This window comes from Tachysurus fulvidraco, chromosome 20, assembly GCF_022655615.1.
Source record: "Tachysurus fulvidraco isolate hzauxx_2018 chromosome 20, HZAU_PFXX_2.0, whole genome shotgun sequence".
Classification (NCBI taxonomy): domain Eukaryota; kingdom Metazoa; phylum Chordata; class Actinopteri; order Siluriformes; family Bagridae; genus Tachysurus; species Tachysurus fulvidraco.
The window spans coordinates 3,892,421-3,907,953 of record NC_062537.1 but is presented as its reverse complement, the minus strand read 5'-3'; the positions used below and the strand labels follow the sequence as shown (position 1 = coordinate 3,907,953).

Here is a 15,533-nt window from a genome sequence, read left to right as displayed (position 1 = left end):
CTATAAATCTTAATCACAGATTTGAGCATTGTTGAATCAAGATTTTATGGCCTGACCTTTTTGTACTGCAAACTCAGCAGCTTTAGATGTATGAACAAAATGAAAAATTTGATATATTGTGGTGGCGGTAACGAAACCTTTAAGACAACAAAAAAAAAAAAAAAAAAAAAGTCTGCAGGAAACCTCATCGCAAAGTTGCCTCTACAAGATTCAGCATCATGCACCAGATGAAGTGTGTACACTTATGGTATTACTCACCATGAGTGAAGTCAGAGCTGAATCCCAGCAGAAGCAGAAGTGAAAGCAGCCGGGCCATCAAAGAACCTTCGGAAACCGGTTCCAACAACTGGGGCATGAGTGTGTGCATCTCCAGCCAAAACTCTGCCCGCCACACACGCCCGCTGCACTTTCTCCTTTGCTACTCCACACTGATGGCCTAGCTGAGAGAGACAGAGAGCGAGAGAAAGGAGGGGGAGGAGGGGGAGGAGGAGGAGGAGGGAGGGTGTTACTGTTACTCACTGTCTCTCACACACAAACATACCGTCACGCACAAATAGTGTCACCCCTGTAGGTTTGGCCATCCCACTCTGCCCGCACACCTCTCACAGGGGTGCTGACCGAGGGAGGGCTGTGTTCTAAAAAAGGAGGCCAGGGGAGGAGGGCAAAATTCTGACCCTTAAAGACAGAGAGAAAGAGCGCGGCTAAGCTCTCATGTATGTGAATGCGACTCCCACTGACAGCTGCTTTTCAGCTTCAAGGAGGATGATTAGTTAGGAAAGAGCCCAGTTAATTGCAAATGTGCAAAAAAGTGCCTAAATGTTGTGAGAAAAACCTTATGCACATATCTGATTTATATACACATATGTGAATTAGAGAACATCACAGCCAGGTGAAGTCTTGCATGCTAAGGTTCCTTTATATACGTCTGCGTTAGGTATTTCCTCCTCGGCTATTCACCGTGCTGTCATTTGAGTGACACATTATTATGGCACACAAAGCAGCCAGTGAAAACACACAACGTGCATAACAAAAGGCATTGACACGTCAGGTGATTATAAGCCTCACCTCCAGGCCATGTCACGCCCCCCAAGCTCCCCCTCTGACGCTAAATCCCCCTCTGGAAACTCCCCCCGGATACCACACCAAAAGACTTTCTGGGAGTTACAAGTTAAGCCGATTATGTGTGCTATTACCGAGATTACATCAACGCAGCCATAGCAGTTATATCGCATAAAGAATAATTGGGCCGACACCTCGCACGGTGTGGCCAAAGTAAGGGTGGCAAATGCCACACTCGTGCGGCGTGGGTCGTAAGCGTTATAAACGTTTCCTTTTGTCAAACACACACATTCCATTAGGTCTTTCCATTAGGAAAACGTTAAGACATGCACACGTCAATTCAACCTGTGATTAATGAGCATCCAATTTATCACTACACTTTAGCACTAGATTCTCTCCACAGCTAACGCATCTACCACTTGAGAGAATCAAGGCCCACTGATCAGCTCCATTCAAAGTCCTTCTCACGGAGATGAATCGCTTGGCTTTATCCCCCTTTCCGGCCTGCTGGGTGCCCTACGGCCCCCACTTTTCGCCTGCCATTCTCTCTCTTCTCTGGCCATGGCACTCTGTGGAGCCTCTGGAGGCGGATAACTGAAAGATGTGTACAGTATGTGTCAGAGGGAACTCGAGAGAAAGAAAAAGTCTGGACCCGGGGTGGAGGATGGAGGTCAGAGGTGTGGAAGTGATGGTTCTGTTTTCTTATTCAGGTCCCGCGGCTGTTGCTACCAGTTTTCTTGCCGGGATCTGAGCGAACTCTTTGGAACACAGCTCATGTGGTGAGTCGGAGGGGGTCAGTATAACACACTCCCACCGTCAGACACACACTCGCTTAAATAACCGTGGTGAGGTCAGCTTGCCCTGATGAATCTTCCAAGCCGTTTCTGCTTAGACTTTGGGCTTGAGGAACTTCCATAAACACTCCTCTCTCTGCTTATACTCCCTCATGTGCTTCCCTTGTTCCAAAAAGCAAAAGGTCCAGTCCCTAAATGGCCATTTTTTACAGCCTTCACACTACTACAGTACGTTTGGCTGGATATAGAGTATCATAAGCAGAAGCAACACTTACAGCAAAGACAATAAGCAAAGTAAAGAAGGGTAATGAAAAGTGAACATTTCATTCAGAATCTGTTTAAGCTTTTCAATGTCACATCAACGGAATCATTGCTGATGGAAATAACTTGGGCCAAAGGAAATCCTCAGGCCTGTTAAAGGAATACAGCTATCGACTGACTCTGTAGCATGTGTTTGTGATTACTACAGATGTAAAAAAAAAAATCTGCACATTTTCCTGTGGTAAATAACAAAAATACACCAATAAAAAAAATCAAAAGAAAAAACAATAAAACAAAATCTGTTCATGTTTCTGTATGATTGTATAGTAGATAGAAATTAACCCGAGTAAGTAAAGATGTACTACAGGTCTATTTCAGACAGCCAGGAGCACATGCTTTCTCAACTCTGATCTGATCTCTCACACTAGGAGAAAATCGGCTCGACGAGCACAAAATTCACCGGTCGGCCGAAGAGCGAGGACCAAAAAAAGCAATGAAGGCACACATTCTTAAGTTACAATGGCCATTCAAGGAATGCACGCTAGCAGCAATGTTCTGCTTCATGCCAGAATTAACCCTTAGCACTGTGAATTTTTCAGCGGGGGAGATTTTCTGTTGGGATTGGGAATGATGTGTCCAACTATGCACTTCCTTGAGCGAACAGCTGCACAAATCTGGGAAACACAATCAAGATCCTGCCACCCAGAGGCTTGACATCATCGACGGCTTTCCTCTGGCTCTGTCCCCTGCACTCATCACCTCTGGCTCTGCTGAAAGACCCCTCTCACATAGACGGTACACACACATGCCCTCTGCAGTGCTCATGCCCCAGACACCAACTCATGATCACATCATAATCCAAGTGCTTGGAGAGACTTAGAGGAGAGAACCGGCTATAAAACAGGCTAGATAAATAAATGCGATGAGGTAATTATGCATCTGTTAAAGCTCCACACAGTCTGATTGCTTTTTTTTTTTTTTTAAATAAATCCACCCTTGAATAAAATTTGGAAAAAGCCCCTTTACCTGCTAAAAAGCAGTGCTTTACGAGTGCTTGTTACCAAACGGTTTCATAATTTAATTGGCAAAAAAATCAAACCCCCAGATTAATTAAAGCTGGTTGTGAACTTTTCACAATCAGACTCAAAGTATATGAGAATTTAAAAAGATTATCCTGCACATTTAATCACTCTCACTCACTCACTCACTCACTCACTCACTCACTCACTCACTCACTCACTCACTCACTCACTCACTCACTCACTCACTCACTCACTCACTCACTCACTCACTCACTCACTCACTCACTCACTCACTCACTCACTCACTCACTCACTCACTCACTCCCGCTTATCCGAACTACCTCGGGTCACGGGGAGCCTGTGCCTATCTCAGGCGTCATCGGTCATCAAGACAGGATACACTCTGGATGGTGTGCCAACCCGTCGCAGGGCACACACACACTCTCATTCAATCACACACTACGGACAATTTTCCAGAGATGCCAAACAACCTACCGTGCATGTCTTTGGACTGAGGAAGGAAACCAGAGTACCCGGAGGAAATCCCCGAGGCACAGGGAGAACATGCAAACTCCACACACACAAGGCAGAGGCGGGAATCGAAACCCGACCCCGGAGGTGTGAGGCGAACGTGCTAACCACTAAGCCACCGTGCCCCCCCCCCCCTTTAATCAGTATTTTGAAAAATTCAGCAGCGAGGTAAGAGACCGATTAAACGCTAAGTGTACAACTGTAACTCCATAATAATATAAAAGAAATACAGGTTAAGTTGTATATATGAAAAAAATGCAGAGGTTTGCCTGTTTTAGCTGCTGAAAGGATCAAGCGTTTTATATCTTTTAGCTTGAACTACCTTATTGGCTCTAGTCTGTAGTCTAGTCTGTAGTTCACTCATTTATCAACTTTTTCCCCATCCATAACTTTACACTTTGCTGCTTTTACTGTGAACTTAACTAGGAGACTGAGACAGCGTATGAGCATCGAACATCCAGCCTGTGGCACAATCAAGGTTGTATTTAGACGCACCAAATAAATTTAGAATCTGTTTTATGAACTAAAATGTCTCGTAGACCGTGATAGAGTCGAAAGATTTCTGAGCTAGTCTTTGTCATTCCATTACGGGGGGAAATGGCGCAATATACATAGGATTACATTTCATTTCATTAAGAAGCTGAAATATTGACGCTCTAATCATGTCCCGTTCCAAAACAATTCATTGACAAATAAAAACAGGGTGAATGTTTACGTAATCACAATTTTGGTGTTTTTTTTATTACTTTTAAAGAATTCTGCGTACTACAATGATTTCTCCCGCACTTCATTATTATTATATTAATTACGTTGTTTTTTTTTTAAATTCATGACAAATTCGAGAGGAGGAGAGAGCATACTTATGCGCTTTTGCTAAATAATAAATGGTAGAAATTAAGAGTACATACAGTAAGAATTGTATTTATTAGCGATCATAAACCATTTTAAAGGTTATTAGAATGAAACCATAATTTTTAAAAGAGCTTTTCGCAGATTATTCGTTTCCTTGTGACCCCCCCAATGTAGACACGCCCAGCAGCACACGGGTTCTTGTGAGAGCTTGGCTTTACTACTGTTCCACTTTCAATCTCTCTGCTCTCCAGCAGTGAGCCATCATTGAGACAGAGAGAGGGAGAGAGAAAGAGAGAGAGAAAGAAAAAGAGAGCCTTCATGAATATGCAAAGCAACCACAATGGGAAGCTGAAGCACATTCTCTAAGCCATTGAGGCTTTGAAGTAAAAAAAAAAAAAAGAAAGAAAAAGAAAAAGAAAAAAAAAATACAAGCTCACGACAAAAAAATAAATAAATAAATAAATAAAAAAGGAAAGAAATTCCAAACGAGGAATAAGAAATTGTCACAGTGAGGATCGCTGTGAAAAGAAGAGCAAGACAAAAAAGAACCGTTTCTCTTTCTCTCTTCTCTCTGGAGAAGGAAGTGTTGTCTTGAGTGTGTGGTTTAATGAGGGAAAAGTGTCAGCTTGCCTTGCCTTGGGAAACGGAGCATAATAAAACAGACTTTGAAACCCCACACTGAGAATTGCATCATCATTAAAACACCAAAAGCAGAACTTTATATCTATCCCTGCATTTTTTTTATTTGTTTGCATTAAAGCTAGTTAAATCCAGGTTTTTAACAGGTAAAAATCCCACATTTAGTAAATGTCCATGCTTTGTCAGTTCCACAATGAAACACACCTTCGTCGGATGCCAACAAATACAAGTTTCTTCATATTTCATATTTATGACAGTTTCTGTTGCATAAAGATTCGCAACTAATAATTATATGTGTGAAGAATAGCTACAGGCCCACACAGATCCTGCGCAGCCATGCCAACTGAGCCAGGCGTAAATGTCACTGCGTTTGTGACGCTTGTAAACATCTCACCTGCAGGCTGCTCGGGTCATTAGTATGCGCCCTCACAGACAGTAAACACTGCCGTTACCAAAGCAAACATGACTCGAGGCAAACTCCCTGATTAGCGGCAAATAAAGTAGAACTGATTGTTTTTTGGCACGCGTGTTATGATTCCACACACTTAAAATAAAAAAAAAAAAAAAGGAAGCATCAAACTGTCAATCTCACTCTGTAGAGGTGACGTGGTCGTGCTGAATCCTGAGCTGCTGCCAGCTTTTATTAAAAAAAAAAATATATATATATATATATATATATATATATATATATATATATATATATATATATTTAAAAAACTCAGAAGGAAGTCGAGGCCAGCCCAAGAAAACATGCGCTGTCAGAGTGAATCAGATACACACTACATCTCAGAGAAAGCAATGGGGCGATGCCTCTGGTTGTAAAAATGTGAAAATCACCTTTAAGTCTGAGGCATGAAAAAAGTTACGACTTGTCTGGTGTGGTGGGCATTTTTACTATATGGAATCTTTTTTTTTTTAAAAATAAAAAATTTCAGTAAACTGCTTAAACCAGACAGTTTCTATCAGAAGGATATAGATATGGTTAGGTCTAAGGGTTAAATAGATGAGCACATTCATTTTCTTGATCAAAGGAGAAGAATGGGAGCAAAAGATGGATCAAAATAAACCAGAAGATGTGGAAGCGTTTAATGAGGTTTCCGGATGTCGGTCTGGAACGACGCTGAACGGAGAAGCAGCTGTCAGATTTGGGTGTCTGGGGTTGGTTCTCAGCTCTGAGGAGATGTAGAGACTCCTGCATTCTCACTGAAATCAGACACAGGCTCTGCAGCCCTGGATCCTGTCATTTTTCAGCTCACCCCACAAATCCAGTCGTACATATAAGCTCCATCATCCATGCTGGAGTTAAGTGAGGCCTTTTCAGTGCTTAGAGATTCTGTAAAAATATTTTGGGCAATAAAAAAAAAAAAAAAAAAGTGTAGTCAATTATAAATTGTAAGGTAATACAGAAAATCGTCCATGCCCTTAGACTTGTGATCTTATGTGCAGTATGCGTTTGTCTTTTTGTGCTGCCTTACAAATTGACAGTAGAGTTGTGGATGCAGGGATGAGGAATTTCTGTAGGCTAACTCAGAAATGTTGGATTGTTCAACTGCTCTGTGGATTATTGCAGAACATTGATTTATTTTTTTTTATTGCAGAACATTCATGATTTTTACAAGATTTGTTTATCAAGATGATCCTCCCAAATGAACACAACTATGAATTTTGAAGTCTAAATACCCGAAGTAAAACGCTAAAAATTTGACTTTAAACAATCTATACCATGGTCACATGACACCACCACTAAGCTTTCAAGTCAAAATCTGAAGGAAAAAAAGTCTGAGTTGTTTGTATTATAGTTTGCTTACTTTGTGTAAAAGCAACTTATACTGTACATTTAAGGTAATTGTACATAAAAGAATTGTTAAACTGTCATTATAAAGTGACATAACATCCTAATTACTCTGCTGGGTCAAAGCTTTACCCAAAGCTGTTTGTTTGTTGCTCCATTAACTGTGGAAAAAATGTGCAGAGTCCCAGAGGACGGAAGACAAAGAGGAAGTTCTTTCAAACGTGTTGATAAAATGACCGGATTCCATCAATTTCACAAGTGTAGACTTGAGAATCTTCAATTCACACATAAACCAAACTGCCTATGGCAGGACTCCAGGCTGTGAAACCTTTCATGTAAAGTAATATTCAACTCGAACACGCAGAATGGCCTTTAGGCTGAAGTCGTAGCTGCAGGGTACGATGGCATATTAATGTGATCATTTTCGAAATTTTGTACATTTAAAACTAAAATGAGCAGTTAAGGATGTTCAGAAGTCAAGTTATTATGAAAAGCCTAAGAAAAGTCACAGACGCTGGACTTATCGCTCATCTCATGTCTACTGTTTTTTTTTAGTATCGTTCATTTATTCCTCTTCGGTCATGGTTGCGAGACCTATTCTGGGAACACTTTGTGTAAAATGGAGTGTACACCCTTAAATGGAGCGCAGACAATTCACCTACTGGCCTGTTTTTGGGAACAGGGAGGAAATCAAAGAACACAAAGTAAATACACATGGACACGGGGAGAACTTACGAAGGACACCACATAAATAATAACAACTCGAGATCTGCATCCAACCAGAGGTGTGAGGTGGCAACACTATGCTGACCCCAGTACCATTCGACGTACACTGACCTGCAAAAACCTAAATCCACCTGCTGTTCTTGATAACCTGGTGGGCCACAGCAACAGTTAATACACTCACATTCACTTACTGCTGTCCGGCCCCTGCCTGGAACAGAAGTACCTCATCCAGAGAGAGCTGTACTTTTCCATAGCTGCAGCAACATGAGCTAGTAGCCAAGAACAGCAGTAGTGTTCCTCCAGGCCCCTCCAACACCACGCTAAGCCTCGCACACTTTCTAGAGGCTAATGAGAGGAGTACCTTGTTTGTGTCAAGCCTGCTTGCCAAATCACCACAGCTCACTTTCCTCACACTGGAACATGGTGTTAGAATAACTCAAAGGAAAAAATGTGGCCAAATTCCATGGTACCACCAAGGCTGAGGAGTCATGAGGATACACACCGTTTGTCCACTTGCTGACAGTTACTTCATTTAGAGATTTGCACAGGGTTGTTGTGTTCACACCAAGGAAACTCTACTGAATTTAATTGTGGTGATATCAACTTTTATGTTTTACTATCCTTTCTGTTAAAGTTTGGAAAGTTTGGAAATCTACAAACCCCATGGCACAGTATTTGAGAGGACATGGTAGAAACATTTATTGAGCTGGCAGAAGGTAGTGACTAAAACTGCTTAAAGCCATATTACAACAAAAACAGAGCTCGACAGTTCATGGACAAGATCAGCAAGGACTCTCGATGGGAGATATTGATGCGGCAGAATGACATTAATAACCAGATAGACTCAAATAACTGCTTTATTCTACCTAGTATCTAGTGAACCTTTTGGGTAAATCCCATAATAATCCTGACATACATTTTCAGTAGGTTAAGACATACAGTACCTTTGCTAAACTGTGTCAGTTCATTAACCCATTTTGACAGGTTTCCGCTCCATTTTCACCCAACTACGTCCCCAAACCACACCAAGGTGTGGAACTTGCACTAATAATTTAGACACTGTAAAAGTCCGAGCTCTACTTTTTTGCTTTTTCTCAGCCTTTTTGAGGTAAAACACACACCCACACATTCTTCACACACTTCTGATATTTGCAATATTTCAAAAAAAGGATTTGTTCATCATAGACACATTCTCTATATCACTCAATATATCAGATTTAATTTAGACGATTTGCTATAAAACAATAAGACCCAATGGATCACTACTAGTGATAGATAGATAGATAGATAGATAGATAGATAGATAGATAGATAGATAGATAGATAGATAGATAGATAGACAGACAGACAGACAGACAGACAGACAGACAGACAGACAGACAGATAGATTTGGTGATGGTGCCTTGCACAAGAACACAAGTTGAACTCTTATAGCAGGTCTGTGACTGGAAAAATCTGGATACAAGTGGAAAAGCTGAGCTTACTACATACATGCATATGAGGAGTTGATCATTTGCCTTTTTTTAAACTGACACAGGTACAAATGAAGCACAAGACTCACAAAGACAGTGAATTATGAACAAAATAACAAGTCTGACACCTCAACTATGGCAGAATACTAGTATCCTATTCTGTTCTATTAATATTTCTGCTCTTTTACTTTTACACCCACACTGAAAGAGAGAGAGAGAGAGAGAGAGAGAGAGAGAGAGAGAGAGAGAGAGAGAGAGAGAGAGAGAGAGAGAGAGAGAGAAAGAGAAAGAGAGAGCACCAAATCTGTTGTGAATGTGAAATATTGAAAGTTGGGGTTTGGGTCCCTGGTGCTAATAGTGTAGCACTAGCTGATATTTCCCTTTCAGATCACACAAGGCTTTTCACACGGAGGAGCTGAGAAACAGACGGGCTCCTGTTTCAAACGCTTGTAAAACAATATTGCAAAAAGAATCATTACAGCACTTGAGAAATCAACACCCCCTAACACACACACACACACACACACACACACACACACACACACACACACACACACACACACACACACACACACACACACCGAACTTGTCTATGAGGGTTTGGTTGGCGTGCCAAGTGAACATAAGACAAGCAGAAAGGGAAAAGAGGGAGGATTTGCTAACTTTAGACAGAGCCCCCTTTTTTGATCCTGTGTAATTAACCAAACGGTTCACAGCCCATAGAAAGTATAAATATTTACACTATTCTGGCAGGGCCAGGTCTGTTCAATTAAAATAAAAAAAAAGTGATAGTGGGGCGCGGGGTAGTGTGGTTTGGTGTTAATAAAAAGCCGACAACCGTCTTGCCAAATCCACAGGAGCTTTTTAATGAATGGTTTGGAAAGTGTCTACATTGTACTCAAAATGACAGTACAAGTCAAATTCTCTAATTAAAGGCGACAAAAAGCAGCATGGACACAAGAGGTCACTGCTTTGGCCTACCAACCCTTCCTCACCCCCACAGATGTCTGACTGCATCAGGCAGGATGTGTCAGGTCTCTAACACCTTGTACTCCCGTTTGCTCCTGTATGTTCTCACACACACACACACACACACACACACACACACACACACACACACACACACACACACACACACACACACACACACACATAGAGAATATACAGATCTAAGACTTAATTTTGTTAAATGCTAGTGTGTCAGTTTTTAGTCCATTCCTCACAAATCCATACACAAACAAAAGTGTTTCAGGACATTCTACATTGTTTTGGGGCTTTACAAACCACCCTCATATTCCAAGTGAACCAGACAACGTGGGGGAGAACAAGGAGGGGCTTAGTGTTTAGAGTTTGTTGTGGTCTCGACCCTTTGACACATCTTATAATAACAGGCGCAGGAGGGAGGGAGATCAGCACGGGTGAGTGGCGCTACACTGCAGACCTGGCGTCACAAGTTCATGCCCTGGCTTCTATGTTCACACTGCAAAAACAAAAGGATTACACAGAGACCGCACTAACGAGGTCCCTGCACAACCCGGGGGAGCCTCCTGTCTCCACTCGCCAATTAGAAAAGCACAGACAAAAAAAACGTCTAAGCTGGCAAACGACCCTCGGACAGGTGAAAAAGCCCAAATGTGGATAAAAGTTCTACTAAGTACAACAGAAACTTTCAAAAGGTGTGATGAAAAGAAAGCACTGGGTAGAAAACTTGTTTTGTTTCCCCTGCTCACCATTTACCTTTAAAAAAAAAAAAAATCACAATGACTGATTCATACAAAGCCACAGACTGGAAAACTCTTTATTTGAGGTTTAGGAAGAGCAAGAAACAGCATAATGATATAACCGGCTGTGTCGGGAAATTTGCTGGCAATGACAACTGCAAAAACTCATAGTGGACAGTGGACTTTCAAGACATTCTGCGGTAACACATACTGTAGTATACTTTAAAAATGTGCATTTTCTAAATAATCCTTTTTAAACCGTTTTTTAAAACACTTTTTACTATTTATTTATCATTAAAATGATTTGGTGTTGGTAGGCTGATAGTTCATATCAGAATGTTTAACCCACCCGTGCAAATAATGCAAATAATCATACGCTTTTTGACTGATACCTGATTTGACTAATAACTCATACTAACATACTCCAATTTCCTATGTAAAATGCATACAGCTTGATATAACGTGACCAGAGTAAATGTGACATTGACAAGATGAATAAGAGATGAATAAATTGTTATAATGGTACAAGCCCACCGGTGAGTATAGAGATCAGCAATCGACATGAAAGGCTGCTCGGAGGAACGGTGGCGTGCCTGGAAAGAACGGGTCCTCCAGGGTTCACAGAAGCTGCAATTATAAGAGGGAAGGCTGGGGTGGATTGGTGTGTTTACAATATCACACTTTTTTCTAACAAGCAGTAATTGTGTGTATGCAGAGTGCGCGTGCAGGAATGTCTGAATGTGGCCAGGTTACAGGAAGTGAGTTCACACAAGACAAAAGTTTATTCAACTGACAACAATATGTTTTATGTCCAAGTACCATGGAAAAACATGGCAAAGTACTGCCAACTTTATGGCCTTCGCTTACTAGCAAACACTAAATCTCCCCTAATACAGGTTAAAAACTGTGATTGAAAGATTGGATTGTATAGACTTTCTGCGACTGAGCACTGAAAGCCCACTGTGGAGACATGACAAGACAACAGGGACATTGTCTGCATTGTTTCACCTAATCCTCTGTCGTTTTGATTCTAATTTTAATTAATTTGGTCTGTGTTTGAGTGCAAGCATGTGTGTGTATGTGTGTGTGTGTGTGTGTGTGTGTGTGTGTGTGTGTGTGTGTGTGTGTGTGTGTGTATGTGTGTGTGTGTTTGGGTGCTTCTGTCAGAACACAAACATAGTGAGGCTACACAATTCCTGTCCCACAGCAGGTGTAGGGATCATCAACCACGCTTGACTACCCAAATATAGTCAGGTCCCTGTTTGCCTTACACACACACGCACGCACACACACACACACACACACACACACATGTGCACACTTAATTAGTTGCACACAAAAAATGTTAGAAAAACCAGCTTACTTTACTTATGTCTTATACATTATACTGTATATATTTAGATTCAGAAGATTCTGATCAGAAAGTTTCATGTGTTAATGTCACAAGCCTGCCTGTGTATCTACAGGATTTACAGATTTATCCTTTTGCCTTTTAGAGAATTCTTGACTATAGCCTTTTAGAGAATAGCCTTTCTTGACTTTAGCCTTTTAGAGAATTCTTTTACACAGAAAAAATATCATATTTGCTTGTTTATATTTATCTTATCTTAACTTCTTTGGCAATTTTGTGCGTGTAAATATTTTTATTTCCCACGTTATGTTGTGTCTGTGAATCTCATATTGAGGATCAGCAGCTCTGCAGGAAACCATAAAGTAGTAAAGCCAAAAGAAAAAAACAAGAGTGAGTGCTGCAAAGCCTGAGTCTTTCATAGAGATGAGCGCAGTGTGTGTGTGTGTGTGTGTGTGTGTGTGTGTGTGTGTGTGTGTGTGTGGGTTGGGTGGGTGAGACAGGGTTTTGGGACCCTAAGGTACTCTGAAAGGCCTCAATGCATTCTGCAGGTCAAAGGATTCCATCACACACACACACACGCACACACACACACACACACACACACACACACACACACACACACACACACACACACACACACACACACACACACACAGAGTTAAGAATGCTTTGTGGAGAGCTCTCTTGGGTTTCTCACAACCAGACGGGTCCTTGATGGATAGTTCCGAAGTGAAGGGAAGCACGGAGCAGGGAGACCCCCGGCTGGGTCGGTTTAAGTTGAAGTGAAAGAGAGCACAAGAAAGAGAGCAAGAGAGTGCGAGAGAGGGAGGCAGGTTGCTCCAGACAGCAGCGGAAGAAGAGATCAAGAGCATGAATTACAGCTAACCTTTCTTTGACTGACTAAGTGCAGGAGGACTGCCTGGAGGAATGCTGAGCATCTCCGCTACTCACTCACCTGTGTGTGTGTGTGTATCACCCCAGGCTTTAACCTTCTGCCCTAAACCTGACTCTTAGATCCTTCCTGGAAAGGAGGGATGTCTCTATCTCTCCATCTCTCCTTCTAAAACAATTTGCTTCCTGACACGTGATCAAAGATTCAATCTTTAACATTTAAAGCAGCCAATGATTCAATAATATACAATTCAATACACTGCAATGCAATGCAATGTAATTACATTTTTGGTGCTCCAACATTTTGTAGATATATATATATATATATATATAAATATATATATATATATATATATATCACCTGTAAGTTATTTTATGCCTCCTTCAGTGATATTGACAGGTGCAGAGACCATGCCTTTTTCTCTGGGAAGGACAGAATGAAACATATACAGTAGAGAGAGCCAAAAAAGAATCAAATACAAATTTGAATATATTTCCAAGTAAAAGCAGCCTGGTAACAGAAAGAGCTTGAGACCTTAGTGATACAGAGACATCCGGAAGGTACGAACGTCTTTCTCACAGTGGACTCCATACACTCTGAACCCACACCTGTCTCCTGACCTTTCTTTTATCACCAAGTCTGAGAATCTTCCTTCCGCAACAATAATAAATAATTCATTGTAGATAAGCCCGGCTCTTCTAAATGAACCTGGCAGCTCTTGAGAAAGCAGATGTCTACACTACAGCGGCACTATCTTTTTTAATGCCGTGTGTGTGTTTGTGTGTCACCTCTCCCACAAACCTCAGCCAGACAATGTTAGCAGAGCAGAACGTTCCGGAGATGTGTGCGCTACTCTACGGCCCCTGAAGCACACATGATACACATCTGATACCTCTCATCTCACCGCTTTGTTCTGCAGAAGGCCATGAGAAACGCTCCTTAGGTGTTTTAAATATACACATGATTACTTTTAATGGAATCATAGCTGCAATATCCACTTTCAAGCACTATTTACAGGTCATAGTACTAGTTTAGTGCATAGTTTACTTATAGCTACTAAAGTTTAATAGGTCATATTAATGGAGAGAAAGTTCTGGGTGTCGAGTCTTTACACTGATGGCCAGCTTAAACTACTCAAAAAAGTTTTTCAACAGTGTTTAAGCCTGAAACTTTTGTTCTTTTGTTGTCGAGTGCAATGATGTAACATTAAAAAGAAATTACAAATACAAATCAATTACAAGACTACAAACTATAACAATGTTATATTAATACAAAGATTGTAACAAGGCAACAAGGGTCTATTTTGTACACTGTTACTATGTCCTGACTAGCACTAATTTTCCAACATCAGGCAAGAAAATAGTTCGAATCATGTGTGATTGTGACACGGTTATGTTGCGTACTGTTGCAAGTACAGTACAGTACACCTGAGGTCCGATTACTGTTGCACTGCGTGAACATACTGTATCATAACGCGTGTGTGCGTGAAGTGTACGATCAAGTCTTGTGTCAACTCGAGATGTCTCCTGTCCTGGAAGGCAGCTTCGGTAATTATGAGAAAATTAGTTGACTTAATTTTGGTTAAAATTTTACACACAGCACTCAGGGTTTGTCAATATTTGATATGCTGATCAGACAGATTTTTAAAACCTGCTGAACGCGAGGTAGAGATGGGAGCTGATTAAATGCAAAAAAAAATCAATAAAGGATACAGTGCAAAAAGGTAGTACATGTGTACACTGCTGTCTGAGAGCATGTAATAGTGTATCAGCAGAACCAGCCTCCCCCCAATCTAACATGCTGTCAACAAATACCTTGTACATCCTTCATTCTCGCTCCAATGTTTTCAGATTCTTGTTTTGTTTTTTATCATATATTGATCCTTTTTTTTTTTTTTAACGATCTCCATGCCATTCACTTCTGAGCCAGTACTACAGAGCAGAAGCCGTAAGTGTTTCCATAGAAAATACACATTAAAAAATTATATGCATCTCCTATAATTCCGGTTCATTCAAGCAGTTATTTACATGATTCAATTAAAAAAAATAATTAAAAACACACACACACATATATATACTGTATGACTGTCGCGTGGGGTTCAGAAAACCTCCGCTCTCTTACTTCCTCACATCTGCCTCTAATCACTGAGCGCTTTCTACATCATTGAAGTGCAATGAGGTGGAAATAACGAGACCATGATCATTACAGATGTCACAGGGACTCTTTCTACGCTGGAAATCTGCTTCAAGACATTTCTTCTATAATTTTCTTTTAACTGAAGAATGTAATTCACTAAACTCTTAATTGGATGAACAGTTAACGACAGCACACAAGCTTTAGACTGAACGGTCGTGCAGGGAGAAATAACAACAACAAAAAAAAACAAGGTATGATATTATATATAAGATAATATTACAGTAT

The 15,533-nt window shown here is 40.9% G+C and overlaps 1 protein-coding gene across 5 annotated transcripts in view; it reads right to left on the bottom strand.

Annotated features, from left to right (window-relative positions):
- bmpr1bb (bone morphogenetic protein receptor, type IBb) overlaps positions 1–15,533 on the bottom strand; it is a 68,562-nt gene that overhangs the window by 21,319 nt on the left and 31,710 nt on the right. For 3 of the 5 annotated variants that reach the window (XM_047805165.1, XM_047805164.1, XM_047805166.1), the window contains one exon: positions 259–440. The exons of 1 other annotated variant lie outside the window; for it this stretch is intronic. In XM_047805165.1, the coding sequence (XP_047661121.1) occupies positions 259–367 (109 nt within the window). In that variant the 5' untranslated portion in view covers positions 368–440. The remainder of the gene's footprint in view (positions 1–258; positions 441–15,533) is intronic. One more of the 5 variants, XM_027139733.2, reaches the window with a different exon arrangement.